General features: G+C 38.1%; 3 protein-coding genes across 4 annotated transcripts; 1 reads left to right on the forward strand and 2 right to left on the reverse strand.

Moving 5' to 3' along the window:
* Positions 1-73: 73 nt before the first annotated feature.
* Positions 74-3,430, reverse strand: LOC105677587 (nucleolar complex protein 4 homolog B). The gene is made up of 6 exons (XM_012376308.2): positions 3,081-3,430; positions 2,885-2,990; positions 2,360-2,776; positions 2,217-2,264; positions 1,786-2,146; positions 74-1,659 (listed from the first exon to the last, which is right to left on the reverse strand). The coding sequence occupies exons 1-6, from the start codon at positions 3,216-3,218 to the stop codon at positions 1,155-1,157; spliced, it is 1,575 nt and encodes a 524-aa protein (XP_012231731.1). The 5' UTR covers positions 3,219-3,430; the 3' UTR covers positions 74-1,154.
* A 1,917-nt stretch (positions 3,431-5,347) lies between these two features.
* Positions 5,348-9,942, forward strand: Hsc70-3 (heat shock protein 70 cognate 3). Its single transcript, XM_012376222.2, has 6 exons — positions 5,348-5,507; positions 6,529-6,676; positions 6,761-7,181; positions 7,399-7,764; positions 7,902-8,305; positions 8,687-9,942. The coding sequence occupies exons 2-6, from the start codon at positions 6,552-6,554 to the stop codon at positions 9,339-9,341; spliced, it is 1,971 nt and encodes a 656-aa protein (XP_012231645.1). The 5' UTR covers positions 5,348-5,507; positions 6,529-6,551; the 3' UTR covers positions 9,342-9,942.
* Positions 9,943-10,203: 261 nt separating this feature from the next.
* On the reverse strand, positions 10,204-20,609 carry LOC105677533 (RNA-binding protein RO60). 2 transcript variants are annotated; one of them, XM_012376223.2, is made up of 9 exons: positions 20,477-20,609; positions 19,356-19,652; positions 18,919-19,276; positions 18,383-18,603; positions 17,875-18,080; positions 17,676-17,796; positions 16,846-17,249; positions 16,159-16,316; positions 10,204-16,087 (listed from the first exon to the last, which is right to left on the reverse strand). In XM_012376223.2, exons 2-8 carry the CDS (start codon positions 19,647-19,649, stop codon positions 16,184-16,186), a joined length of 1,737 nt encoding a protein of 578 aa, XP_012231646.1. In that variant the 5' UTR covers positions 19,650-19,652; positions 20,477-20,609; the 3' UTR covers positions 10,204-16,087; positions 16,159-16,183. The 2 variants fall into 2 exon arrangements, with proteins under 2 accessions (XP_012231646.1, XP_067206807.1); XM_067350706.1 differs by lacking the exon at positions 20,477-20,609 and adding an exon at positions 20,341-20,457.
* Between the last annotated feature and the right edge of the window lie 7,158 nt (positions 20,610-27,767).

The raw sequence follows: 27,767 nt of genomic DNA on the forward strand, positions 1-27,767 counted from the left end.
TATATGTCGTAAAATATTTTTTTATATATCCACAGTTCTTATCGTGAAAGAGAGAATAAATTAGAATTACCTATTAAATTAAAATATCTCAGTTTTTATTGTTTCTCATATTCGCGCTTACAAATGAGCCATTATTTCGAGAATGCTATATATCGGTATACCTGCGAATCTTGCAAATTCCGTATGCAGATTAAATGTTTATATTGGCTTATCGATTTCCGTTGCCTCACACACAACATAGAACTATCATTGCATTCAATTCTTTCGCTGCGAATGCATCACATAATTTTAATTCAACACAATGAATATTAACGAAGAATTGTGTAAGTTTAGTCCGTGCACAAACACTTTAACAAGCTATCTTTTATTTTTGGCTTACTTATTTAGATTAAAAGATATCGATATAGATAAGTATATATATATATTTTTACGTTATCGATAAATATTTTATCAAAATAAGTATACTATTGTTATTGTTCTAATTAAAATGTTTTATATGGCATAAAAAAGCAGATTTTTCATTTATGTACAAATTCGATTGCATTACATTTTGATTTATTTTTCAAATGCTCAAAATAAAAATACGAGCAATCAAACCAAACATTTTTTGAAACTATGCACCGATAAACAATGATAGAAATGTTTATTCATACTTGAGAAAGAATCAACCACCGCAAGTAGTAATCATCAATATTATCGATGTACATGATTTCCTTTTTGCTGACGATATGTTAAAATCCAGTTAAACTTCTTCTAGACAACTTCGACAAATTTGCCGCAAAATGACGGCGATTTTTAATAAAACGCAGCGAAAGAGTTAAACAATACGAAAGTCAGCATTGCGTGTCTATGCATATTCGTAGAACTGTTGCTTTTTACATACATCTTAGAATAAACAAACAACGAAAAGTTAAGTGCAGCTTTCTTTCATTCGTGCGAGAAAGTCAATAAATTATTTAAATCATGCACAAACTCATCATTTAGATGAATGCGTAGACACCCAACGCTTCGGAAAACTAGGCTGTCACCATTTTCGATGTAGATATACCGTACAAAACACAAAGAGTCTTTACTCTTCACTTGGCATCGTCGACAACACACCGACGACGCCCCTTTCTCACGACATTATTGCACTCTCGGCGTCGCGTGCGTCATCAATGCGTACTCGTGAGCTGCCAGTACTGCAGCAGCTTCTCACCTTTCGGCAGCATCATGGAGCTCGGCCTCTCGAACGTCAACATGATGTCCTTGATCTTGTTCTTTAGTTCGCGATCGAAGAGATGGCCGCCGGTGCGCTCTAACGCCGACGCCATATCGTACTCGACCGAGGGCAGCGGCTCGTGGATGAAGCGTGCCGCGCTGGCAATGCTGGGTAGGATGTGCCACTGCAGCGCCCGGATCTCCCAGAGGCTGCTGAGCAGCGCGTTACTCAGCAGCGGATCGCGTTCCTCCATGAGGAAGGGATCGCCCGCGCCGATGCTCGCGTCCGAGACCACCTCGCCGCCCTGTGGATGATCGATTAGCCTCTTCAGCCCCGGGTGTCTTAGCAGCAGGTTACCCACGAACAGCAGGATTATCAGGATATCCTCCGGTGGCGCGACTAACGTCAGACGCGCCAGTCGCTTCGCGAACGCCGCTACTAACGCTTCCGGTAAATGCCTGAAAGAAAGAAACGCCCGTGTTTCTAGATCACTTTGCGTAATATTGACTCAGTCTTACTTTATTCTTGAATTCTACACCTTCGAAAAATACAACACAATCTTTTAAGAGTCCAAAGATACTTACGTCGAGCTGAGGAAAAGATCGGACAAGTAGAACAAACGAGCTTTGTACTTCGTATGAAAGATCTCAGGCTCGAACATCGAATACAGCTTGGTGAAGATATTTGGATATTCTAAATTGTGTTTGGTGACCAGTATGAATACACCTTGTAGCGCGAGCACACCGACAGGACCGTCCACGTCCAAGGAATCCATCAGGAAATCGGTCAGTAGTACCGGTTTCTCTAAATGCGACATGACTCGTTCCAATAAAACTATTAACAACTGTTTGTGCAATTGCGGCGTCAGTTCCCAGTGCATAACGCAGGCCCAGACTTTGTTTAATGCACGTTTCACGGCCGATTGATCCCACGTAAATGCAGCATCTAGCGGAAAATTCAAGACAACATTATGTAATGTAAACGACAGAAAAAAATGTGTAAATTATTTTATTACTTTGTTGCGGTCCGCACAGGAGTTCCTTATTGTCTGACACGACAGATTCTGAAATATTCAAACATTTCATTATTATATTATTAAATTATTGTTATTTTTGTATATTTGCAGAGATTGGTAGGTATAAGAAAGAAAAGCTATACCTTCTTCCTCTTTTGGCAGTGGTATTTTATCTATAAGTTCCAACAAATTCTTGATATAAGTTTCTTGTGGCTGTCTTTTTGGAGTGAGAGACGGCAGACATTTCCACATATAATACAAAGCATCAGGATACTCTATAATCTCTTGAAATCTTGATATTAAATTTGTATTGTCTTTTTCAGGTGAGAGCAGTGTCATAAGAATCGGTTTCAGACGATGCAAAGGGAAATGATAGCCCGGATTCTCATGTGGTTGCAATGGGGTTTTACCCTCTTCCGCCATCAGCTTTATCGCGGTAGTAAGGGCTTGCAGTTGAATAACCAATCGACATTTTTCCATGGACATTTGTATCTTCTTCCAAACCTCCTCATAACAATTTCTCAGCCAACTGATATAGCGAGATTCTGGACTAGATTCTTCTATTTCATGTAATTTGAAATATAATATAAATACTTGCACAAAAAAAAAACAGATTACCAATCTTGTGACTGACATAACGATCCTCAGCAACTATAATTCATACTTACCTGAAACGGTGAGGGTTATGGAACGACTCTCAAGATACATATCGCCACGTTTCAGCACCTCCACGAATATCATTTCTATCGTGAGCAAACATGAACAGGTGGACTCCTGTCAGTAAAGAGAGAAAGATTTTTTCATGACATTTTTGAACCGCGGACATTGGCGAATAAATTCCACGTATCGGTGCGGTTTACTCACTTCCCAATGGCTGATTATATCCACCAAATTGTTTGCGTGTTTCCGCGAGGCGAGGAACTCCTGGCCCCATTGCCGCAACAGTTTCGACGTCGCTTTCTGACTTGTGGAAGCGCCCGGTAAGTTCGACGCGTCCGTCATCACTGCACCGCTCGTAAAAGACACTTCGTGAGACTACGTTAATGGCAGCAGGTAGCCGAAGACGGCCTAACAGTGAACAGCTGTCCCAGGGTCGCTACTTTCACAGACTATCATACACCTGCGATATAACGATGACTACAAAATTCGCTATATCTGATCCCGTCGTTCAAGTTGGAATAGGTTGGGTTCAACTTAGGTTAGGATTAGGTTAGGTTAGATTAAATAGGGTTAGATGTAATTTTTCAGGTGTGAATTATGAACATGTGTAGGCGCCAAAGGTTCGATTGGTATGTTGCAACATAAGCTGAAAAAATCTGTGTTGTCAGTCATCCGTATTGTAAGCAAGGATCATGTATTTTTAGGTTTTTTCACAACTCATTTGTCAGGTAAATTTTTAATATGCTATGATTTGCATATTGTATCTTATTCTTGTTATTTTCTATATAATTTTTTTTTCTAAACATTTGCATTACAGGTATGCAAATTATTGTATCATCTGATATAATAGATATTAAGATAAAGCAAGTGTGTGATAAAGCAAGATTTTAACCAATAATGAATATTTAAATAAAATAGCAGTTTTACTGCTATTTTATTTAAGTTTAATTTTACATTGCAAAATTATTATCAAGACATCAGGAATGTTTCCACGATGCATTGCAATTTGCCCCAAACTACTGTAAGTTTTATTTTATTTATTATTAATTCTTTGTTTACATTTTACATTTTTAATTGCTTTATTTGTATAGGCATTGTACATAAATTTTAACACTTGGAGATATAAATAAAAGCTGATTTTTTTTAGCACAAAGATACAGGAAGCCAGAGTATATCCTCGCAAACTGAAGTTTTGTGCATTGAGTTTTAAAATGGTAAATTAATTAATTAATAGTAATTGTAAGAAATTAATTTTTACGTATATACAATTTTAATATGTTAACTTTACAAATTTTACAAAATTAATGCAATAAATTTTACAGTCTCAATTATGTCATTATATTGCATCGTCAATGATAACGTTGAAATTTTCTTTTATATACGGACTTTGTCGGACAGTCTTTGTGTCGAAACGCTAACAAAATAATGACGTCAGATGATGCAGTGCGTAACAGGTATTCCGTTTAACTCAGCTGAGATACCGTTAGGTCAAAAGGTGGCACAGTTGCGTGAAGCGTGATTGAAATAGGATAAGACGTTCAATCTGCGAAGATTTATTTTTAAAGCTACGTGATTTCATACAAAAACTATTTTTAAAGGACTTATACAACAACGACGTTGATCAAATATTTCATGAAATTGAAGAATTTATAAGATATTTTCTATGAAGTTTAAGAAAAGAAAGACGTTTCAATGTAAGAAGAACAGTTTTATCATATTATTCAAAGAGCTAACACATCAATGTACACAATTTCTGTTTCAAATTGATATTGATCTTAATATAATTAAATCACTGAGAAAGCTATTTTTTTTTTTTTTTCCGAATATCTTTCTTACGACCAAAGAAGGAACTGTTAGATTTATTTTATTTGTCCAATTTACTGTTTTCAATTTATTCAAACGCAAAATTTAAACCATTCTAACATTTAAAATATAATTTTTATTTATCAATGTACAATAATTTCAATCAACTATAGAGAAATCGTTTTTGCGGTTTCGACGATTATAAGGAATAATAATACAAATTAAGATATAACATATATACTCTATATTTTTTTATACAAAAATTTACTTAATTATGCAATTATGCACAAAATTCACATTTTTAATATGTCAGTTTTCCAATTTATGATGCAATCACTTTGAAAAAATATCGATAGCTTTTCTCGGACTACGTCACGATACCAGGTGTCATCGTGCTGACGCAACTATCGATAGTCCGTCTCGAGAGCAGTGTATGAGACCTCGGGCGCGATAACCGTATGATTTCACCCCTGACATGCCTCGCTTACCATCTGAACGGCGTACCCACGTGTTCCACTCATCGTGTCTAATCGAACACGCGCGAATCGCGGCGTCGATCGGAGGCTCTGGATGTAAGTCGCCGTGACGTGGGCCAACGCGCTGCGGCCAACTGTATGTGCGGTGGCCAATCGGTGTTGCCGCTTTCCGTCGGCGTCATCTGCGTTCTGCCAATCGGGTCCGGCCACGACGTAACGCTCCCGTTAATATCCCGGCCGCGAGTCCGGTACTGATATTAGTTACCGTTGCACCGTTCGTAAGAGGAATCGAGAATACGCATCCGAGTGCAGCAGAAATCGTACGACGAGCGAGTCGACATATATTCAATTAGTAAGTAAATTCTTGCTCCGAATATCCCTTTTATTTTCTTCGCATTGAATTTGTCGCGTCGAAACGTTCCGCTTCGTCGATGTTTGTGCATCGCCGACGCCGTAGATGTCAAGCCGGATTTCGATCATCTTCATTAGAATGGAAATTCCATTCTTTTGAGAATTTTGGGCGTTTTCTGTCGCTCCGTTATCAATTATAGTTATCGCTTTCAGTTGTAGAGGATTAACAATGGTTTTCTCTTATTTTCGTTCTTTCGGCGATGAAAATGATTTTTTTCTTTACCAAAATCGCGACGAGACTTCTGCTACGTTTGACCGCGGACCATTCGATAAGTCTTCGGCAGAAGTTTGCGGAAATTTCCGCATTTCTCCCGTCTTACGTGTCCATGAAGATGTTCGTTGAATTGCGATGATCGTGATAACTGTTTGGGTTCGTGGTGTTACTCGGTACGTTGAATTTTTGAAATCTCCTTGAAGAGATGACGTGGGACTTATCGAGCCGAAATCCACCCGGTTTATATCTTGATATCGGTCTGATATCTTGTAAATCGTGAAAACTAATTTATTATTTATTTGTTGCTATTTTGTTGAACAAATTGAAGCGTTTTGTGCAATTTTATGATAACCGGGAAGTTATTCTCTTGGTACCAGATGTGACATCAGACATAAAGACAAAGTATGTTCCAAATATGTTGGCATAATGTAATGATATATATTGCTCGCAGAATGTAACGTGTTTCAGCACTTTTCAAGCTAAATTTATTCCACTTAGATCTATTTTTCGAATATTAATTTATTATTATTATATTAGTTAAATTAAGCATTCTGAGGCAAAATTTATACATTGCAGTTATATTTTTATTAATAGGTAATATTTAGAAATAGTGATGATTAAAATTAAATGTGATATATATAATATTTACGAATAAAAAATCTAATTCAGCATTTTTATAATATTTTTCATAAATTGAAGAAAAATTTAAATTACCCGAGCATTAATTCTATAATCATTGATAATTTAGGTGGTTCAGTTAAAGCGCACAACATGAAGGGAGTCATAGCTCTGCTGTTAGTGGGGCTGCTCGCAGCTTCCGCGATTGCAAAGGAGGATAAAGAGAAGGAAGACATCGGTACAGTGATAGGAATTGATCTGGGCACAACTTACTCTTGGTGAGTGTCCAAACATCGTTCCGCACAATGATTCGCTGATTTCAATATGAGCAAGATAAAAATGTTATGCAATACATATTTCAGTGTTGGAGTTTACAAGAACGGCCGCGTGGAGATTATAGCCAACGACCAGGGTAACCGAATCACGCCGTCGTACGTGGCGTTCACCAACGATGGCGAACGACTGATCGGTGACGCCGCCAAGAATCAGCTTACGACAAACCCGGAGAACACGGTGTTCGACGCCAAGCGGTTGATCGGTCGCGAATGGCTGGACCCCACTGTGCAACACGATGTCAAATTCTTCCCCTTCCCCGTCATCGAAAAGAACAACAAGCCGCACATCAAGGTCGAGACTAGCCAGGGAGAGAAGGTCTTTGCGCCAGAGGAGATCTCCGCTATGGTGTTGGGCAAGATGAAGGAGACCGCTGAGGCCTACCTTGGCAAGAAGGTCACTCACGCGGTGGTTACCGTGCCGGCTTACTTCAATGACGCTCAAAGACAGGTAAGATTTATTCCGCATTAAGCTCTATCTATTGACATTTATCTGAAAAGAGTTTCTACATTCTAAGTGCAAGCATAATTATTGAAGCTTCAAATTAATATCTTCTTTAAAACATTTGATGTATTACGTTGAAAAAAAAAAGAGAAAAATGATATTTTGTGTGGTGACAAATCGATTTCGACATATGCACGATTGTAATTTTTTATTTTTGACGCAGGCAACTAAGGATGCTGGAACGATCTCCGGTCTGGTTGTAATGAGGATTATCAACGAACCGACTGCCGCCGCGATCGCGTACGGCTTGGACAAGAAGGACGGCGAGAAGAACGTGCTGGTGTTCGATCTGGGCGGTGGCACCTTCGACGTCAGTTTGCTCACCATTGACAACGGCGTGTTCGAGGTTGTTGCCACGAATGGCGACACCCACTTGGGAGGTGAAGATTTCGATCAGCGTGTGATGGATCACTTTATCAAACTGTACAAGAAAAAGAAGGGCAAGGATATCCGCAAGGACAACCGAGCTGTGCAGAAACTGCGTCGTGAAGTCGAGAAGGCCAAGCGAGCACTCAGTGCTAGCCACCAGGTATATTTTTTTACTTTTGTATAGATATTTTACAATCTTATTTTTGTTTTTAAAATCTTGCTGAGTCGTTTTTGAACATTGAACGATTTATATATTCAAAGTTTATCATTATTCTAATCTGTTTCCATACATTACAGGTCAGGATCGAGATCGAATCGTTCTTCGAAGGCGAGGACTTCTCCGAGACGTTGACCCGTGCCAAATTCGAGGAGCTGAACATGGATCTCTTCCGCAGCACTTTGAAACCTGTGCAAAAGGTCTTGGAGGACGCCGACATGAGCAAGAAAGACGTGGACGAGATCGTTCTGGTCGGTGGCTCGACTAGGATCCCGAAGGTTCAGCAATTGGTTAAGGAGTTCTTCGGCGGCAAGGAACCGTCGCGAGGCATCAATCCTGACGAAGCCGTTGCTTACGGCGCCGCTGTACAAGCCGGCGTACTTTCGGGAGAGCAAGACACCGACGCTATCGTGCTTCTCGATGTTAACCCTCTCACCATGGGTATCGAAACTGTTGGAGGAGTGATGACCAAACTTATTCCAAGGTAAATGCAAATATCTCTTTATCATTTGATTATGATTGTAATGATTTGAAACAATGTTAAAATTAAATATTAGTTATAAAAATTTAATGGATTTTAGTATTCCAAAATCTTTTTTTAACGTATTTAATATATTTATAATATAATATTGTGTCATATATTTTTAACAATTAATACAGCTATTTTTTCTGAATTATAATATTTTAACGTATCATATATTGTCACATATCATAATTTTAAAATTCGAGGAAATTGTCAAATTAATAGATCGCTAAATTTTTGTATTTTGAAATATTTAGTCATTGAACGTTTAAATTCTCAATGAAATTGTGAAATTTACAAGATTTCTTACAATAAAATAACGCTCTTTGTTTATTTGCGCAGAAACACAGTTATTCCTACAAAGAAATCTCAGATCTTCTCGACGGCGTCCGATAGCCAGCACACAGTGACGATTCAGGTGTACGAGGGTGAGCGTCCAATGACCAAGGACAACCATCTGCTCGGCAAATTCGACCTGACTGGCATTCCACCGGCGCCGCGCGGCATACCGCAGATCGAAGTCACATTCGAGATCGACGCGAACGGTATCCTGCAGGTGTCAGCCGAGGACAAGGGCACCGGCAATCGCGAGAAGATCGTCATCACGAACGATCAGAACCGCCTAACGCCCGACGACATCGAGCGGATGATCAAGGACGCGGAGAAATTCGCCGACGACGACAAGAAGCTGAAGGAGCGCGTGGAGGCGCGCAACGATCTCGAATCGTACGCGTACTCGCTGAAGAATCAGCTGGCCGACAAAGAAAAACTCGGCTCGAAGGTGAGCGACGCGGATAAGGCAACAATGGAGGAGGCGATCGACGAAAAGATCAAGTGGCTGGAGGACAATCAAGACACCGAGCCGGAAGAATACAAGAAGCAGAAAAAGGAGCTCACCGACATCGTTCAGCCGATCATCGCCAAGCTCTATCAAGGCGCGGGTGGCGGCGTTCCGCCGACCGGCGGCGATGAGGAGGATCTCAAGGACGAGCTTTAACTGCAAGCGAGCGATCCGTTCGCTTCGGTTTGTGTTATAGACTGATTACTCGGGAAGCTAAACCGAGCAAATTCCCAACTTCCCGCCTTGCTCCACGATTAATCGACTGTTACCGATTATTACACTTAATGGTACAACAATTGGAAATAAATTAACGTCGCAGTATAGTCAATATGTGTCTGCGTGTGTGTGTCGCGGGAGAGTGAACGAGTGGCGTATTTCGAGCAAATGAAATACGAAACGCTAAATCGGAGATACTCACGCGAGATATCTCGCTCGTAACGATTCTGTAAAATATTTACTCGGAACGCTTCTCGATTCTCTCCCGCGACATGTACAAACAGATTCTACTGCATTGTTAATTTATTAATTGGCAATAGTCGGTTAATCGCGGAGTGAAGCGCGTTGACAGTTTGTTTGCGGGTATGTGTATGTATGGTCGAACACGTGAGTGAATGATGTGCGTGTGAGTATACACGGGATTGTAACTCGATAACTGCCACCGAGTCACGTACTGTGTACAATGTAGTTGCGTATGCTGTGTGTGTGAGTGCAATATGTATCAGTATCGTAGAAATAAAGATTTTTTCAGTAAATTAAACTTTCTTGTTGTCTCTCGGAACTCTGTAGAAATAAGATTTTTTTTTTTTTTTTTTAGACCATTATAGAGGCTTTTTTGTGCGGAAGATATTTGTTTTCCTTCGAAATATTCCTCAAAACTTGATATCATTACGAATGTTTACGGTTCTTCTGAGCATCCAAATCTTGAGGACTCGTGTGTGCAGTGTTCCATGGTCGAAATTAAGGTAAACAGGAAGGTGAAGACTGCCGAGGGTAATCGAAACTCTTAATAAGAAATTCGTTTTGGGTTTTGAGAAATTTATTTAAGGATTCAGTTCGCATCGTAACAAAAACAGCACGGAATTTGTAGACATAATCAATTCCCTATACATAATATCTTTATCCGCCTATTGTGTACCGAAATACAACCGTTAACAGACACGCTGACAATAACACAATTTGCTTCCGCTAGAACTTTCTGGTGATAGTTCGCTCAGGGCAATTGAATCGCTTACGTAAATCTTTCGTGAATTTACTTAGGTATAAAAATAATATGGAAATCGCGCGTTTAATACGATGGGGAATTTGCAGACTGTGTCGGAAAAGTTTTGCAATTTTTAGTTATGTTGTGAAATGTTCGAAAGAACTGTTGCTCCACCCGCCCACTTCTTTTAATCGATGTCAACACATACAATTTTCAAGAACCTGATATTGAGGAAGAATTATTGCGATAAAGAGAAAGATTTTAATTCAATTTAAAGATGATTGCTGTGGTATTAGCCGTATCGTTGGGTATTTTCGTTTCTGCTCAGCATGAAAACGCATAAAGTATTGCAACATTTGAAAGATCGGAGACAAATTAGAAAAGGACTCGCAATTTTCGATACTAGGACGACAAACTATTTCAAAGTTCCGATTAAATCGTACAGTTCCGAAACTTTTCCCACGCAGCTTGTACGCGGCAATTCTTTTTACTTCGGTTTCCGCAGATTCCGATGTACGATAAATTACTGAGTAATATTTTTACGGGTGTAGTCTACGTATATAATACTATTCCTTAAACGAAAGCGCTGAGAAATCAATTCGCAGCGATATAATTCCGAGCGCTGCGATTAAATACGTAGAAATCGAAAAAAAAGTTTGAGATTTTCGAAAATTCTCTGGTTTTTTTTTTGTTTTGTAACACTAGCCCATTTCACAGCACAAAAGAAAAATGAATGTTGGTCGCAAGAATCCTAATTTTGACTAACGCTCGCGTCAAAAGTATATGATTTTGGGATCACAGCACGGTAAAAAATCGCGCAGCGAATTTTCAAAAAATCTCAAAACGGACTCTCGAATGCCTACGTATAAAACATAAATCCACCGAACAGGCAGCAGCGAGTGAACGGTATTATTTGCCTGTGAATCGATTCACTTCGCCTTTTTTTTTTTTACAAGGTTCCCATGTATAAAAAAGTAAGGCCAAAAGATAGGCATTTAGTGCGTGAATCACGAACCAGAAGGACAATTTTTGTCGTAACTCGCAGAGTTAGTACAATTCGCTTTTGCTATTTTACAAGTGAGAACAAGTAACGAGGTATTTCATTGCGGTTTGTACATGTAAAATTGAATATCGTTCCGTTCTTCGTTTTCTCCCTCTCCTTTTTTTCTCTTTGCGTCTCTTTTTTTGGCATTCGCTTCGAAAACTTTGAACAACGGCGTATTTGAGCACTTTTTTTTCCTAGTTTCTTATTAGATCGTTGAAGCGACAATGTACTAATTATGGAATTATTAGTTTTGTCTCACGTATATAATCCTATGGAACATGGCGCTATTTCGTACTTATGTATACTTAGTCAAGCGTGAGTCTGCACACGACCAAGAAGAAATCATGCGGAGGAAAGAGGAAACGTCCAAGGAGTGGAAGTCCTTCGGCCGGCTGATCGTTCGACGAAGCTATCTTGCTTTTTTTGAAGAGAGAAAGACTCGTGGTTGTTAAACGACAGGAATGATTAATTATCGCAAACAATCGCTCTTTTTCTTTTTTTCGCGGCAATTCGAGAGACGTTAACAGAAAGTGTCACTAATGCGGGACGGATATACTTGTACGAGTCTTAGTCCCATGCAGACTGGCGGCCGACCGACATTTGCTCCGAGATTGTAATAATAATGCGTATCCGGTGGCGCGTAAAATACTATGAGTATCGGATAAATACGTATCGCACTTCCTAGTTCGAAATTAATGGTCGGTCCGGAACCTCGGAGGATCGTCTTCGGCGAGGAAGCTGATTTGTCTCCTCCCTCGCGCAGCGTCGCGAAGTGCAAGAATGTAGCGCGATCGAGACTACCGCACTTGGTGCCACGCGTTTTCCTCTGCGCATCTCTCAATTCCCCGTTACATTCTTTTTGTCTTCCCCCCCTTTTTTTTTTCTTTTTTTTCTTTAGTAACTACGCAATGCGGAATTTCTATCCTCCACTCTTCCCTTACACGGTAAATATTTTTTTTTCTTCGTCTAGCATGAACACATTCAACATATTGTTTCTTTCTTCTTGGATTATTTTTTTTTTTCAGTTTTCTTTCTTTTAACTATATAGTTACACATCCCGAAATCAATGGACTGTGAAATAACAGTATGGAGAAGTAATTCCCTTCAGGTTCTGGCTATTTCGTACTGCTTTCTCTGTTTCTGGTTTTCTTTTCTCTTCTTCATATATGTGCCAGTTTATATATATATATAATATATTCTATCGTACTTCGGACGTATTCTTATACAATAGTATTAATGAATACATATATCTGCATGCACCGCAAGTGGAAAGGATTCGGGTTTTTTTTTTCCAGAGTATTTTCCGAATCTCGGGAACCCTCAAGTACGCAATATCACAATTAATATAATTTTTTTATAACTCTATACGATTGAGAGGGATCGGCTAAGACTGATTATCAGCGATTTGAGTTTAGAATTAAATTGGTCGATTGTTAAAATGCCTGTGAAGAAAAGAAGATACGAAGACTTTCAACCAAAGATGCATGAATCCTCTCCGATAGCGATGCACTCCCGTACATATACAAATACTTGTAATGCCTACTTGCTAATGCCAATGAATACATTGAGCTACCAATATGATCGTAGCATACATACTCTTAAATTCTCGTTTAGTAACTAGACTTTTCGTTTCCGAAAGAAGTTTTTTTTTTTCAGCCCTCGCGCTAAAAATTTTCATGTAAAAAATGCACTAGAGACTTTCCTAACACCGAACGATTTAGACACAAAGTGTGTGTGCGATGAGTGTATAAATAATTTCTCTAAAGCACTATGCGCGCGAAACACGGAGGTCGATTTAGGAAATAGTTCAGTCTAAAAAATACTATTACCGCTACCACTGATAAATAATAATTTATACAAAATTCTCTGCTGGGCGCAACCGAGATTAACGACAGTTTGTGTAAATTCTCTTTTCAAATGCAATCCCTTAGGAATAAACTTGTGCCGGTAAAACGTATCGCGGTTTTCCCGCCGAGTTATAAGCGCAATTTTGCTTGGCGTTTCTTCACAGAATATCAATATATATATATATATATATATATGCTTGAATCGCTACATACAATGTGTGTCTCGAAATAGATACATATCCCTTTTTCGATAAGTATAGAATCGGCTTACATCTTTTTTTCTTTCTTTTCTAAGGAAATTTAATTCATCGCTTGATGATTTATTGAGTAAATCACTTTTGACAATTAATAAGAAGAATCGATTCTTTCTCGTATATCTAATTCGTCAAAAGTCTAACTTTAATTTCAACAAAATTCAACTTTTTTTTCATCAGACGTGTGAATTGCAGAATTGTTGAAAGAACAGCCTTTTTTTTTTTTATATACTTCTCGGAACACTGTTCTGTTGAAATAGAATTCATGTTAGTAACTTTCGATCTACAGATTATCGGAGGACAGCTGCAAAGAACAGGTGAATAGTTTAAGCACTTATGTAGTACAAATTTCGAAGACCTGAGAGTTCATCCACGCTGTACTTTTTAGCGATGTGTGTGAGAAAGGTACCGTGCGTCCGTGGTCTCATACGCGAAACGAGGGGAAACGCGAGGACGATAATCCGCAGATCGAAGGTCTCACGCGTATATTTCGAGATATGATACAGAATTTTCAACAAAAAGAGATTACGCGCTAAATCCTCTCGCGTAGAGACTAATTCAACAAATATTAAACGCGGTGCGCTTCTGGTCGCGTCACTTAAATACCATTTCCCTAGTTTGAACAACAACAATGTATCTCGTATCACAGTATTTATTCAGTAGTGTATTTAGTATTTGTCTCGCGTTCACTTTGGATATGGCAAATATGAGATAGTAACAGTAAAATTATACTAATGTAAGTCTATAACTCTTTGGGGCTAAATGCATATCACAGTGGGAAAATTTTCAACGTTCCTATGTTCACCGTCTTCTTCCGCTTTCTTCTTTTTTTTTTGTCTTTTTCTTTTTACTTATTTTTAGATTATTATTTAACCGTCCAGAAGCGCACCGGTTCCAGAAGCGTGTCACTTTTTTTCTCTTTTTCTTTTTTCAACAAGGTCACGTTATCTATACGCGTTATTACGAAGAAGCATCACCGCCAACCAGTGGAAACAAGCAAGCAATATAATAATTACAGTAAGATTTTTTTTTCCTTTATCATTAGTCAAAAAATGCACCCTATGTTACTCGAGATACGCACTTCACGTATCCGTCTATGCAGTCTTATCCTAAACTTTTCGCTGTGTAGTATACCTCGGATAATGGACTATTGAAAACATAGGGCTCTATAGAATTGTACTCTTTTTTTTTTTCTTAGTTTTCAAAACAAGATTATTACGCAGCTGCATATGAAACTTCGGGTTTCTTTTTAAGTCTTTCACGGTCGCAAGAATATTTCGGAAGCTAAACAACGATTCACATCGACCGTTCCCATAATAAATATTAAAATTAAATAAAATTTCAAACAATTCTCTGTATCTTTGTAAACATGAAACCAGAAAGAAACAGAGAAGTTAATAATGTCTAATATTTACGACAGAGGCTAGGCTCTCTCCGTGAATTGCACTAGGCTCTTATGGCAAACGCAGCTATAAGAGGATTTTGCAGCTTTTAAAAAGACAAGGATAGGTATGGCTGATGAGAATTCGTATTCGAGCCGCGTAAGCACACATAAATCTGAATTTATGGGAATAATCCTATGATGTATCATGATAAACATAAAGTGTGAAAAAAAATTTCTATCCAAAATTTCGCTTTAAAACTGAGTAAAATATTCGATAGAACTGCTTTCCATATTTTGCAGTAAATTATATATATACGCTTCAAATACAGTGTATAAAAATATATATAAAATATCAACTCGTTTCTCGTTTCAGGCATACAAATTCTCGTGATTGTAAAAGTAAGAACTATAACGAAATATACGATTACCACCAGAAATGAACCGAGATTTCACGTGCAACAGCTTAATAAAAAATGGTCCATATTGACTAGTCTATATATTGCTTATATGACCCGGTCGATACGATATTGTACTAACATTTGCCAAAATAAAATCGAGTCGAGTTTTATCTTAAGCAGTATCGTCGAAAATTCAAATCCAAATAAGAAAATACATCTGTTTATACCGCCGTTTAACAGACGAAAAGAAAAATGCTACACAGCTCTTCCCTAACACTAAGAACATGTAGTAAATATTAATATTAATTGTCGTGCCAATAATAATGCACGGCCACTTGCATTATACCCTCGATAACGATCTTCGTTTACTTATCTCTGCAATACATTACAAACGTATTGCCTCTTTCTCTCTCTTTCTCTCTCTCTCTCTCTCTCTCTTTCAGACCTTAAAATTAACGGATAGCGAAATTAAATAATTTGATTCAGTCATGGATGTGCAAACAAGCCGACGTTTGAAACTGATAAAAAAAGGCATGACAGTTTGAATTCCAAAATTCAAGCACTGTTTTAAGTAATCTGCGAAAACTCTCCGCTTACTCCGCTAACTCTTTACTCACGCTCGGCTCGTCGTCAATTTGCTTTGTTAGTCGAACACGATTTTGAAAGAAAATCTGCTATGCGCTTTCGCGTCGAAATTTATCTTGAGAAGATTAATTTCCTTTCCGATTTATCACTTGTGGTCTCTCTTGAAAAAGGATGTTTCTGAAAATCTCCTGTAAAATTCAGTGCAGAGATGTTAAAGCGCGCCCAGCACGCGATTTGTTTGTAAATTGACGCTACTCACCGATAAGAATTTAACATGCTTGTGTTTAAAATAGAGACCGGGAAAATGCCTGAATGACAAGAGGTACAGTAGCATCGAAACCGTTGATCGTCAAGATATTCTTGTCACAGTCCTTTCTACGATATGATGAGGGAGAGCAGACGGCGCAATTGATCAGTCTGCCAAAGAAAATTAAAACAATTTTATTCTGTGTTACTTTGCATTTTTAATTTAAAACGATGCACATCTTTAAGTATGTATTTATATATTTAAAAACTAGAGGATAATTGGCTGCTTTAATTCTAAAGCGTTAAATACTTTGTATCATTTTTATACAAATCAATTATTTGAATTCGTTAATAATTTTTCAAACACTATATTTTATTACTATTGTTAGAGACAAATTGTGATACTTTTTATTATGAGATTATTATTTGTACGGTGACAGTCAATTTTATATATTTTTTATTGCTGAATATGTTAAAGATAATAAAAAAACAAATTAAAAATTAAATATTGCCTAATAATGTCTTAAGAAAATTGCGAGTATTAATGCGTGATAATGTAATTGTTTAACAATCCAACAGTCAGCAACTCTATATGTTATTATTATTTAATATATGCTCGTTTTTTTCTGTTAAAAAATTATTGTTAATTATTTAAGAAATCTTTAAGAACAATTAGAGATGTAGAGAAGTCTGTACTTACTTTGCCTTTGGAAGTCCTAATTCTTTTCTGTACTCTATCAGAGCTTCCTGGGACTTATCATAATTCTCATGTATTTGATCCACAATGTTGATAAAGACATCAAACTCCTTCTTCTCTTTCGCAGCCCACAACATCGGTTTATCCAATTCGCCACATAGACCAGCTGGCTTTTTTAATGACTTCATGATCTCCTCGAAAGTATCTTCCTTGGTTACATACACCAGAAAAATTCCGTTGCTCTTGAACGTACCCACTTCGACGCTGTTCTCACAGCGTAGAAGCATCATCGCGATTAAAGAAGCCGTCTCGAGACCAGTCACATTACCGCCTTGCCAAACGCGATCTTCCATTGTTTTAGTTGTTTTGATTGTCACCAAGTAGCGTAAATTTGTGGCTTGCAGATGCTGGAAATAATCGTAACAGTGATCAGACAATTAAGAATAACAATATGTAATAAAATATATATAAAACAATGCATATTTATCGAAAAATTGTTGGTCTTCTCTTATCATTATAAAATAAATTTCCATGAATTACAAAGTTAGTTTTTTATGTATAAATAAATTCGTTTATTAACAATATCTAAAAAAACTGTTAAAGATTAATAATTGTACGTTTAAAAAGGCAGTTAATATTTATGTCACTTTTGAATTAATTAAATATTTTAACTATATATATAATACATGCTTGTTGTTAATCCAAATTTATTATTCGGATTACATGGTTGCATCATAATAATTTTATAATAAATAATTCAAATTAATATTACAAAATCGATATTCACAATTAATTCATAATTGCCAAAATAATATGTGTAACGATTGACTTACAGCAAATGACAAGTAAAAGGCCTTATTCAGAGCATCGATTACTTCCGAATTCGGCTTAGGAGGTGTTGGTTGACATTTTCTCGCTGTTTGTGTGATCTTTCGCTTTTCATAATTCAGAGGCCTGGAGAACGTATATTTATCAACGATAGTCTTAAATAATATAAATCATATAAAAATATAAAAATCTTTCTACGCTTACTTTCCAGAATTTTCATAATTCTTAACAGTGATGAGAAGTAATGCTGGATGAATTTTTTCGCTCACAATAAGTTCAGAATTCATAAGCTGGTTTGTTACTTTTTCGACTGCTGGTTCATTTGGCTTGAGTAATTCCAGATTACTAATCCGTTGCAAATTGTTCAGAAGTATGGTAATTTCCATTGATGGTATCAATGAATTCCAAACCTGATAATAATTGGACTCATGTTAGCTTATTGAAATCAATCCTTGATAAATACTGAATGCTAATTGTGACTAACAAAATTTTTGTTTACGTTCTCAAAAATTGTTTTTTTAGTTATAAATACATTATTGCACCATAATTATTTTACTTTCTGCAATAAATATTATAATAACACAATTTAGTTTTGATTAAAATGTAGAAAATAGTAAATTTAATTTAATATATTTTTAAGTTCTGAATTTATCCAGTTATTGCATAAATTATCATTTTTAATAAATTAGCGCAGAAAAGACCATCTCATCACCTCTTTGGCTTTTAACAAATGTCCAGGTACATGATCCAACGATAATTCATATCTTTCCAATATAGCAGCGGCTTGAATTTCATCTTCGCAGTGTTTAAAGTCTTCGACCCCTTCTAGGTGTTCCAGTATCTTGTTAACATTATCATCATCATTCTTGTCTGCCAAAAATGCTTTGGTCTTCTCCATGCCTTGCATTATGTATTTTATTATCACTGCTCTTTCTATTAAACAATTAATTGTTAAGTATTGATTGATACTTACAATCATGAAATGCAAAACAACACAAGTCTACCACATGAGTTATTTTATTCATTAGTTTTTATAAGTTTTAGTTATTAATTCTTAACAAACTTTATTGACATTATTCTAAAATCTATTTATCATACAATTATCCATATCAATTATACGTAAGTAAAAAATAAACAGAGATTAAAATAGAGATTAAATTTATGTAGAAGAAAAAAGGAAGATACTGAAAAATTTCAGAAAACGACAAGTGGATTTGTGCTTTTTTCATAAATTAAGGCTTTGTTTACCTGGATCATCGATTTGAGGATGAGACATCTTCATAATGTCTTTGTGTTTCCAACCATATCTACTTTTGTATCTTGTAACACATTTTGCCAAATCCAGTGGTTCTTTAGAGAAATACCAATTATTAACAGCCTTCCTCAAGCCATGACCCCATCCATGCGTAACAAAATTTAGTTCTTTTTCTCTGCTCAATTTAGAGACAAATTTAACGAATAGGATAAAGTTTTGCGGGGATGCACAGATCGTTTCCATACTTTTGTAAGCGGCATGACGTAATTTCTCACTTTTGCTTTGCTTACAGCAAACGGCAAGAGCAAACACCAAAATCTCTGGATGCGAAACAAGATTACTCTCAAATGCCTGCAAATATTCTTACTTTAGAAATAGTTATAACAAATATTTTGCAATGTATTATGCAATTTGTATCAGTAGTACTTGCCTTTGTGATCAGATCAATGGGTACCAATTGTGTCTCCTCATTTCCAGCAAGTTCTTCTATGGATGGAACATTCTTCACCAGAAAATAATTATGAACAAACCAATATCCAGGCTGATAGTTGGTATATTCTTTTCCAAGATATAGGAACCGTGATAAACGTGCTTCAGGCTCACTGCCAGTATCTACTTCAATTTCAGAATCTACTTCAATATCGTCACCTTCTTCCTGATTTTGAATTTCTGACTCTAGTAGCTGATTTTCCCATTCTGTACCTAAATGTTCACCTTCTGCCATTTCCTGATAACAATATTTAAAACAATCAAGTTAAATATAAATTGCTAAATATAATTACTAAAATATAATACAAGTAAAGAATTGCTACAAATATTTTTTTGATAGAAAAAGTCTACATTATTTACACAATGTTTTACTTTTCTGTAATGTTTATTAGATACATTTATAAATGTAAAATTGTAAAAAAAATAGAAAAATATGAAAGAGGCTATACATTAGAATTTAAAATATAACAGATCAAATTTACATTACAATGTAATTGCAAGATAAGATATCAGATGTGCATTTTCTGATAAAGCATTTGGCCATAATTCAAAAGAGATAACATAATTGAAAAATATTTCCAGCAATTATTAACCAGTATTATTCACGCATAAACAGCAGAGTATCTTTACATATGCTTTGACTTCCATCATAAACAAGCAACTATTCTCATAAGTGTTTTCATATGTTACAATATGTGTTTATTATTCCCTTCAATGTGTTTGTTGGTCTCTCATTTAAAACACACAAAGGGCATTTGCTCCATATTTTTTACATGACCCCTTAATAGAATCGCGAGTTGACATTCGTATCGCATATACAACATATACAACATACACACACATATGCATATGTGACACGCAGCCAGGCATACACATACGCACACATATACAAACGCGGATTCTTTTGCGAGGATCGCGCGTATTACCTGGTTACCAGATAAGGTAACGTAGAGATACGGGAGATGCCGTGGTCAACAGCGAGACCGTCGCGAAATTGACGTGGAGCGAGTGCGTCTGCGAGAAACGCGATCGCTCTCATCCGTGTTTAATGCAGTAGTTTACCTTGCGTCAATGTGGACCGATGTACAGGACGATCATACACGAGAGGAACAGAGACGACGTCCGCGTCAACGTTAAACGACGTGCGGAGAGCACACTGACGCAACGGGCGACGCGGAGCGGCAACGGCCCGCATTATTACGTCACAATAAAGCTGCGTTCAAAGAGCACACGTTTGTGCAACTGTTGAGTAACAGTCGTCTCTTATTGGCGTATACTTTTGTATCCACCAATCGGATACGTTTTCCAAAAATTGATCACTCAACCGTTGTGTTCTCTGATGGTAATGATCATTGATGGTAACGTGATTTATTGATGATAACAATGGTTTATTAAGTGAGTTTTTGAACGCAACGTTAGATGGCGCAACACTGACGTCTTCTGCGGCTGCATTCAGAGAGCTGAAGGAGTTACTGTGCAAAAGTAAAGGCTTGCTAGCCATTTTCTCGATCTTTCGAACGATTTTTTAAACAAAATCTTTTTTGTGCGATTCAATGCGAGCTACCAGATCGTCGAGCAACAATCGGTAAGTAATAATTGTCTAAGAATGATACATACTTGCGGATCTACCGATCCGATTCGTATTTCAAAAGCTGATCATTTAACACCTCCGACATACTTCTTGTCAAGGACGACATTAATCAAAACGAAAGATTTATTCTTTCATTTTGATATGTTTTGGCTATTAAATTGATAAACGCAATAAAAACGTATTGCGATTACGGCGCGCGATTGCTGCACTGACTTGTGGCTTTCGTATTGATCAACATAAAATCATATGTGTGTTTTGTGATGTCACATTATAACAACGATTTATCTGAAATTGCACTTTATCTAGCGAATGCGTGAAGCTTTGCTTGTTACATCGCATTCACCGCTGAAGAGTTAATAAAGTTTTTTCGAAAGATTTTCCGCGAAATCGCGTTCGTTACACATTAGCCTTTAAGCGCGTATACGCGAGGCAAAACGAGTAAAATAATTTATTCTCTCGGTCGTAATACACTTCTTCTTCATCGTTACGACTAAGGTCAATTGCACAAAGATCGAGATAAGTTTAATGAAAATAAATAGACGATCTTGACGGTCGATCGATCAATTCCAGAATTAACTCCCCGCTATATTTAAGTCGATATGATTGTAATTGTCTTCTAATCTCGCGCGTTGCAATAATGTAAATACTGCTATCTCCAATTGAACACTAATCGTAATTTATCGTTTACCGAGGAAACATTCTATGCGTGCGATTAGGGATGTTTTCTTAACTCCTTTATCCTTTATCTAGACACGTGCGGCTCTGTATTGATAACACAGAATTACAGAATGACGTAAATTTTTATAAAGTTGCTCTTTGATAAAATTCATCTCGCTATATGTACATACATGCATAATGCAATAACATTCTTGAACGTTTCACGTAGCTATCCAGCAGACAACTAAAGAATGTATTAAATACACAAGTGTGCTAATGATAGATCGATATATTCTAGAATTAATTCCAGAATAAGTAAATAATTTATATAATTATAATTGTGTTTTTCTTAATTCCACGTGTTTCGACAAAAATAAAATTCGTTTAAACAAGCAAAAAATTGTTGTCGCCAAATAAACACATCCGATTCTGAACAACATTTCGAAATTTAATTAGGAAAGTACGGTTTGTAATAAAATAATATCATCTGCTTGCGATTCGGGGTGTAGACATGTGTTGAGAATATAATCGACCTACACAGGATGACGTAAATTTTCATAAAGTTGCATTCCTTGCAACCTTACAAAAATTTACGTCAGTCTGTGATTCTTTTCTACATTTTCTATTTATAAACTATGATAATATTCTCGAATATTCAATACCGTCACACAACACATAAAATTATAAATAATTTTTAAGAAATTAGTTATATTGGTGATACATTGATTATACGCGAGGAAACTGTAAATTATGCAGAATAGAATATTTTTTGCATAAAATAAGCTGGCAAATTCGCAAAACATTAACTTACAAATTTTTCACGATGATCTATGAAAAAATCGAGAAAAACACGGAAGAAACAGACACGCGAACTTCTCTATTATTTTCCCGATCGATCGGATTTGATAATCGAATCTAGCAGATATGTGAGAGAAGAATCTATATAAAAGTACAGATGCGTCAGCCATATACATGCGGGAAACCGCTTTATCGCTGAGAGAAAAAATCATGTTACGCATGTGTGCACTTGTGTGTGAGATTTTACGAGCGCATATTTACGACCGATGCGACAACGCAGCGCTGCAGCGATTCTGCATCCTCTGCGCTTTTCGTTATTTTCTGATTGCTTTTTTATCGCCTTGTCCATTGACCCACTCCTTTTTGTAATATCGGCGCTTCGAATCGCTACGCGGATGATTAACGATGGCACTCTGATCGCAAAACAATCGCGAATTAACTATCCGAACGATTTCGTAATTTAGCAGTTTTTTGTGCATATTTTTTTCCTCCACTTGGGATTCTTCTTTCAAATTGATAATTTCATCAGAATCATTCTTAAATCATAGAGCTATCATTTATCACTTAATATGTATCTTTTCATATCTCTTTCAAGTAACGAAAAACAAAAACACTCGGGTCAAGGGAGAATTTCCGCTTTGAATAATTTACGCACGATATTCTTATTTTTGTATGCAAATTGAAGATTTGTCACAAAGTTCGTACGTAGCAAGGAATAGTGAAGCGAAAAATAGTAGCAATTTTTGGGGAAGTTGAATATTTTCGTGCGGATTTAGGAGTCAATATAACCGAAGATTTATAGTTTCGCAGCGTTGCTGCGTCGCCCAGGCCCGTCACGGTCGGCGATATATAAAATTCTAAAATCGACGCGCGCACGGAAAAATCCGTGGATCCCGCGCGCGATTAGATTTACGATCGATCCTCGCCGATGCAGCAGTGCAACAATATCGCGAGCCGTCGCTCGCTCGCGAGAATCTCACAAGTTGCTGTTTCTGCAGATAAGTACACACGGCACACGATTACCCCACCCAGCCGCGCACAATTATTCAATGCGAGTCGTTGTTGTACGTGGTCGTGATGTGTGTCGAGAAACGAAGCCGGTCGTGCTTTATTCGTGCGATCACACATACATTTAAAAACGCGCTAAACTAGCCGGTCTCGCATTATTCGTGCTTCCGCACACATCTGTAAGTTACTTGTAATTGTTACTACCACCGGGACGGGCGGCAGGGAGGGAGAGAGGGGGCCCTCTCGCCGGTCCCCAACCGCGCGGGGGGGAACTGTGCATACATGCGAGTGTTGCTCGCGTGGCCATGCGTGAAGCCAGCCCCGATGCCGAACGTGAGTTTCTCTACTCATTATGTGTATTTATAAACTCGCGCGAGCGAATCACACGCGCGTCCGCACGATAGTCCGCGCGCGGTTCGCGATACTATCGATTTTTTCTGGATCTCTCTCTCTCTCTCTCTCTCTCTCGCTCAACGGCGATTATGCTGTGTGTATACTCGCGTCGGCGCGTTACGTAACGCCGCATTTACGTTGAGCATATTCTATATCGTGTTTCTATTAATGCTGCCAATCGGCCAAGTATTATTAATCACGCTATTCTATTTAGCGACTACATCGTTCGTCTCCGTAGCTCCCCCGCCATCGCTGTCCATCTTTATCTCTTTTGTAGAACTCGTCTCTTTCTCTTTTCACGATTTAAGGTTTCCTGCGGTCGTTCGATGATGACTATGGTTTGAAAAGGCACTAACATGTCCTGAAGCACCCTGAGGTGCGAAGTTGAGACCTGCCTCGCTTCCTCAAACTTGAGTCACGAAAGAAAGAAATCCGACATAAAGGGATACGCTTTGTTGAAACTTTGAACCCGCAAATCTTCTGACGAGTTAAAAAAAAGTGAAAAATAATTCTGAGGAAAAAATATTTTGAAAAAAAGCTAAAATTAGTCTGCTTTATCGCGATGTGTACTAAATTTAACTTCCTTTCTCCCGATGCTTTCAATTTCTCAAGATAGAGATTCTTCGAGATTTATGAAACACCGTGTACTCACAATTCGTGGCGCGTTCAATGATAAGAAGACGTCAACAAATTCGCGTTATCTCCGTGTGTACGTGAATGATGAAAAAGATATATCTTTTTGAGAAGATATATCGCATCTCGATGTATAATACAAGACATAATACACATCTCGCTTTTAGACGCACGTTACGGCACAGCCGTCGTTTTATTTGACAATTTCTCGAATAATACGCGCCAGATTAACGCGCTTTGTATGCGGGTGCTGATTCGCCTGAGGCCGGTTCCTTGTAATTATTATACACCGAGCAATACTGATCGCACACAAAATGATAAGAAGCCGAGGCTTCACGGCGCATTTTGATGATTACTACCTCTAGTCCGCCGCTTTTTGCCACTCGAACCGGTTTTTAATAAAATTCAGCTCTTCGATTATGTCGTCGGACGTATACGATGCAATCGGAGAGCGCATCGCCCTGGGAGAAAGAGAGAGAGAGAGAGAGAGAGAAAGAGAAAAAGGGGGCGGGGGAAGAGGAGGAGGGAAAGGAGAGGAACAGAAAGAAAGAGATAGAAATAGGCACTTAACGGAGAAAGAGAGAAGCGTCGAGAGAAGGAGTGTCGTGGCCACAAACGAGTGAGATAGTGCGAACGTCATGTTATTCGCGATCACGTACTCGCCTCCACGTAAGCGAAACAAAGAGATCGATCGTCCGAGTTGTGGAGCGACGACCATAGCTGAGCTCTCTCTCTCTCTCTCTCTCCCTCCCCCCCTCTCTCTCTTTCTCTCTCCGATTTACAGAAACACGATCCGCTTCTCTCGCGAATCTCGCGACTCGGTCTCGCGACTCACGAAATTAATGTGTTTTGATTGACGCATGAATGAGCTAACGCAAAAGTTGATCGCGTCGCCGGTGGCGGGAGCGGTGCGTTTTATCGGGGCGCTTGTTTGCACGAGAAACGCGATCGCGAGAGCCTGCGAGCCGCAGATAAAAGCGGCACTTCCGATAGAGATGTTATTCTCCAGAATCCACAGATGTGTTGTTGTTCCACGCCAATCCTTCGTTTTACAGATCGCCGGATTTATGTATTCGCTGTTGTCCCTGAATCTCTCACTCCGCGCGGAACGCAATGCATGTATGCGCGCGGAGATGATCGCGAATCGGAGATCTGCGAACCGCGGAGATCGTCGCCGTAGATCTCGAACCTTAAATGAGGTCAACAGCGAGATTAAAATCTTAAATGAGCTGGACGGATTATGTTATCGGTCTGTTATCCTCCTCTCGCGCCTCGCGCGGCTCTTGGACGGTTTGTATTTTTAAACGCGCGATAAGAGTACACACACGCCGCAGTTATATCTTGACGATTAGAGAGCACGCGGTCGATATTTATACAGATCCTTATCAGATGTGCACTGACGAATTTGTAAGTTGTCGACGGTAAATATTTCGTTTGAAAGATTTTCAGGTTCATGGGTCGCTGGATGGGCGTTGCAGAGCGTTGGATTTATAAACCCGTTTCTTTCACAGATTTCTGGATCTCTACGATGACCTTGTTGTGTCGTCCGGGATACTTAATACCTTTACCACCTGACAAATGCAGTATTCTATAGATCGCTGGGTTTCTTTTTCAGTGCATCTTAAATTCGTTCACCCCGACAAGTGTTCTCGTAGCGCTCCTCATATTTTGTATATTCGCAGTTATTTGTCCTTCGTAGATCTGTTATTTACTGATTCGTCGACTTAAAACGATGAAACAACAGATAAACAGATAAACAGTATTTAAAATATTTAAAATTTTCACTTCCAAACATTTCTAAACAAATATTTTTTTTTATGATTTAAAAAAGGAGTTTCCTGTTAATTTTATTATTAATTTAAGATGAATATTAAGAATTCATTTTTATACATCTTCATTATATACTTTTTGCGCTCTCAGTCTTTTTATTTTCCTTTCCGCATTCGCGATTTCCATAACCACGGCAATTTTGCGGAATATAATTCCTGTAAATGCGGAGCTTTCACCGCACCCATCTCTCGGATAAATCTATTCTAATTATTCGAACGCGACTTTATATGAAAACTAACGGTGTGTGTAAACGGCAAGCGTAATCTTGTAACTCTTGTTACATAAATTCTCTTTTTTGCGCGCGATCTAACGTGTCGTCCGGATTAGCTAGATAAAAATATATTGTTTTCCCGTACGCAACCTATTTATCAACAACAAAAAATAATCATCTTCAACGCGAGCAAACGGCATTTTCTCCGTTTCGTCACATGACAGAGTGACTTATTACAGATGGGGAAAAATGGAGTGGTATCGGAAATAAATCGTGAATATTACACGAATATTACACGTCTGAAAAATGATGAGAGATACTCGTCTTTTTGCATCTCACGACTAATCACATCGTCCACTAACGTAACGTATCATTACAAAATATAACTTCTTTACGTAACAAGATATATATATATCGAATCAAATCGACGTCTTTAAATGTTTTTCGTACGACTAGCAGAATGTCAGATGATCGCGCGTCGCCGTAAGCAAACGCTTCCTAACACAATTGAGAGCTTACGCAATCTGTTCAGCTTTTATAATCAGCCTGTGTAGTTTTTACATTTTTATCTTCGCGTTTATTGCTTGCCATTACTCATCCCAGAATAGAGACAAGCTTCTTATTAGAATTCTCATTTAAAAATACATTTTTAATCGCAATTCCTGCCAGCTTTTTACCACAACCTTCGCTACAGCCAGGGTCAGCTGATCTCGCGGCACGGCAAAACACAACACACCTCGTTCTGAATTTCTAAAACAGGTTTTTCTCTCCTGGCCAGGAAACGTATGTTGTCCTCTTTTTGTAGCGCGATCTCTCTGGATATTCGCCTAAATTGCCTACGCTTAAAAATCGGCTACCGGCCGAAGGGCTCGTAATCTCACCTGTGGCTGATATATACGTGTATCTCGTGCAGTATTAAAAGCCGTGATAAAAGACTGCGCGACATAATGCACGTAGTCAGCGAGAGATGAAAAGGGATAAACAGAGAAAGAGAGAGGGGGAGAGGGAGAGCGAGAGAGGGGAAGAGAGAGAGAGAGAGAGAGACAAAGCGAGAGAGAGAGGAAGAGAGGGAGAGAGGAGAAGAAACAAAACGAACATCGTGGGTGAAATAAAACCGGTGTGCGGCCGTCACCGCCAGCAACAGCGATAGGTCTCCCCCTCCGAAGGAGGATCGCCTCACACGCTTTTGCATGCTCTCGCTCGTTCAGGGGAGAGTCGAGCATAGCCGAATG

Source organism: Linepithema humile, chromosome 2, assembly GCF_040581485.1.
Source record: "Linepithema humile isolate Giens D197 chromosome 2, Lhum_UNIL_v1.0, whole genome shotgun sequence".
Lineage (NCBI taxonomy): Eukaryota > Metazoa > Arthropoda > Insecta > Hymenoptera > Formicidae > Linepithema > Linepithema humile.

What these genes read in the sequence shown, in the direction of transcription:
- LOC105677587 (XM_012376308.2), bottom strand. Translation starts at nt 3,218, where the DNA reads ATGACGGACGCGTCGAACTTACCGGGCGCTTCCACAAGTCAGAAAGCG. An exon ending in ATATAATCAGCCATTGGGAA is followed by an intron (nt 2,991 to 3,080) that starts GTGAGTAAACCG and finishes CTTTACTGACAG; the next exon opens with GAGTCCACCTGTTCATGTTT. An exon ending in GATCTTTTCCTCAGCTCGAC is followed by an intron (nt 1,660 to 1,785) that starts GTAAGTATCTTT and finishes TCTTTCTTTCAG; the next exon opens with GCATTTACCGGAAGCGTTAG.
- Hsc70-3 (XM_012376222.2), top strand. Translation starts at nt 6,552, where the DNA reads ATGAAGGGAGTCATAGCTCTGCTGTTAGTGGGGCTGCTCGCAGCTTCC. An exon ending in TCAATGACGCTCAAAGACAG is followed by an intron (nt 7,182 to 7,398) that starts GTAAGATTTATT and finishes TTTTTGACGCAG; the next exon opens with GCAACTAAGGATGCTGGAAC. An exon ending in ATGACCAAACTTATTCCAAG is followed by an intron (nt 8,306 to 8,686) that starts GTAAATGCAAAT and finishes TTATTTGCGCAG; the next exon opens with AAACACAGTTATTCCTACAA.
- LOC105677533 (XM_012376223.2), bottom strand. Translation starts at nt 19,649, where the DNA reads ATGGCAGAAGGTGAACATTTAGGTACAGAATGGGAAAATCAGCTACTA. An exon ending in ATTTGTTAAAAGCCAAAGAG is followed by an intron (nt 18,081 to 18,382) that starts GTGATGAGATGG and finishes AATTATTATCAG; the next exon opens with GTTTGGAATTCATTGATACC. An exon ending in TTAGGACTTCCAAAGGCAAA is followed by an intron (nt 16,317 to 16,845) that starts GTAAGTACAGAC and finishes TTTCTTTGGCAG; the next exon opens with ACTGATCAATTGCGCCGTCT.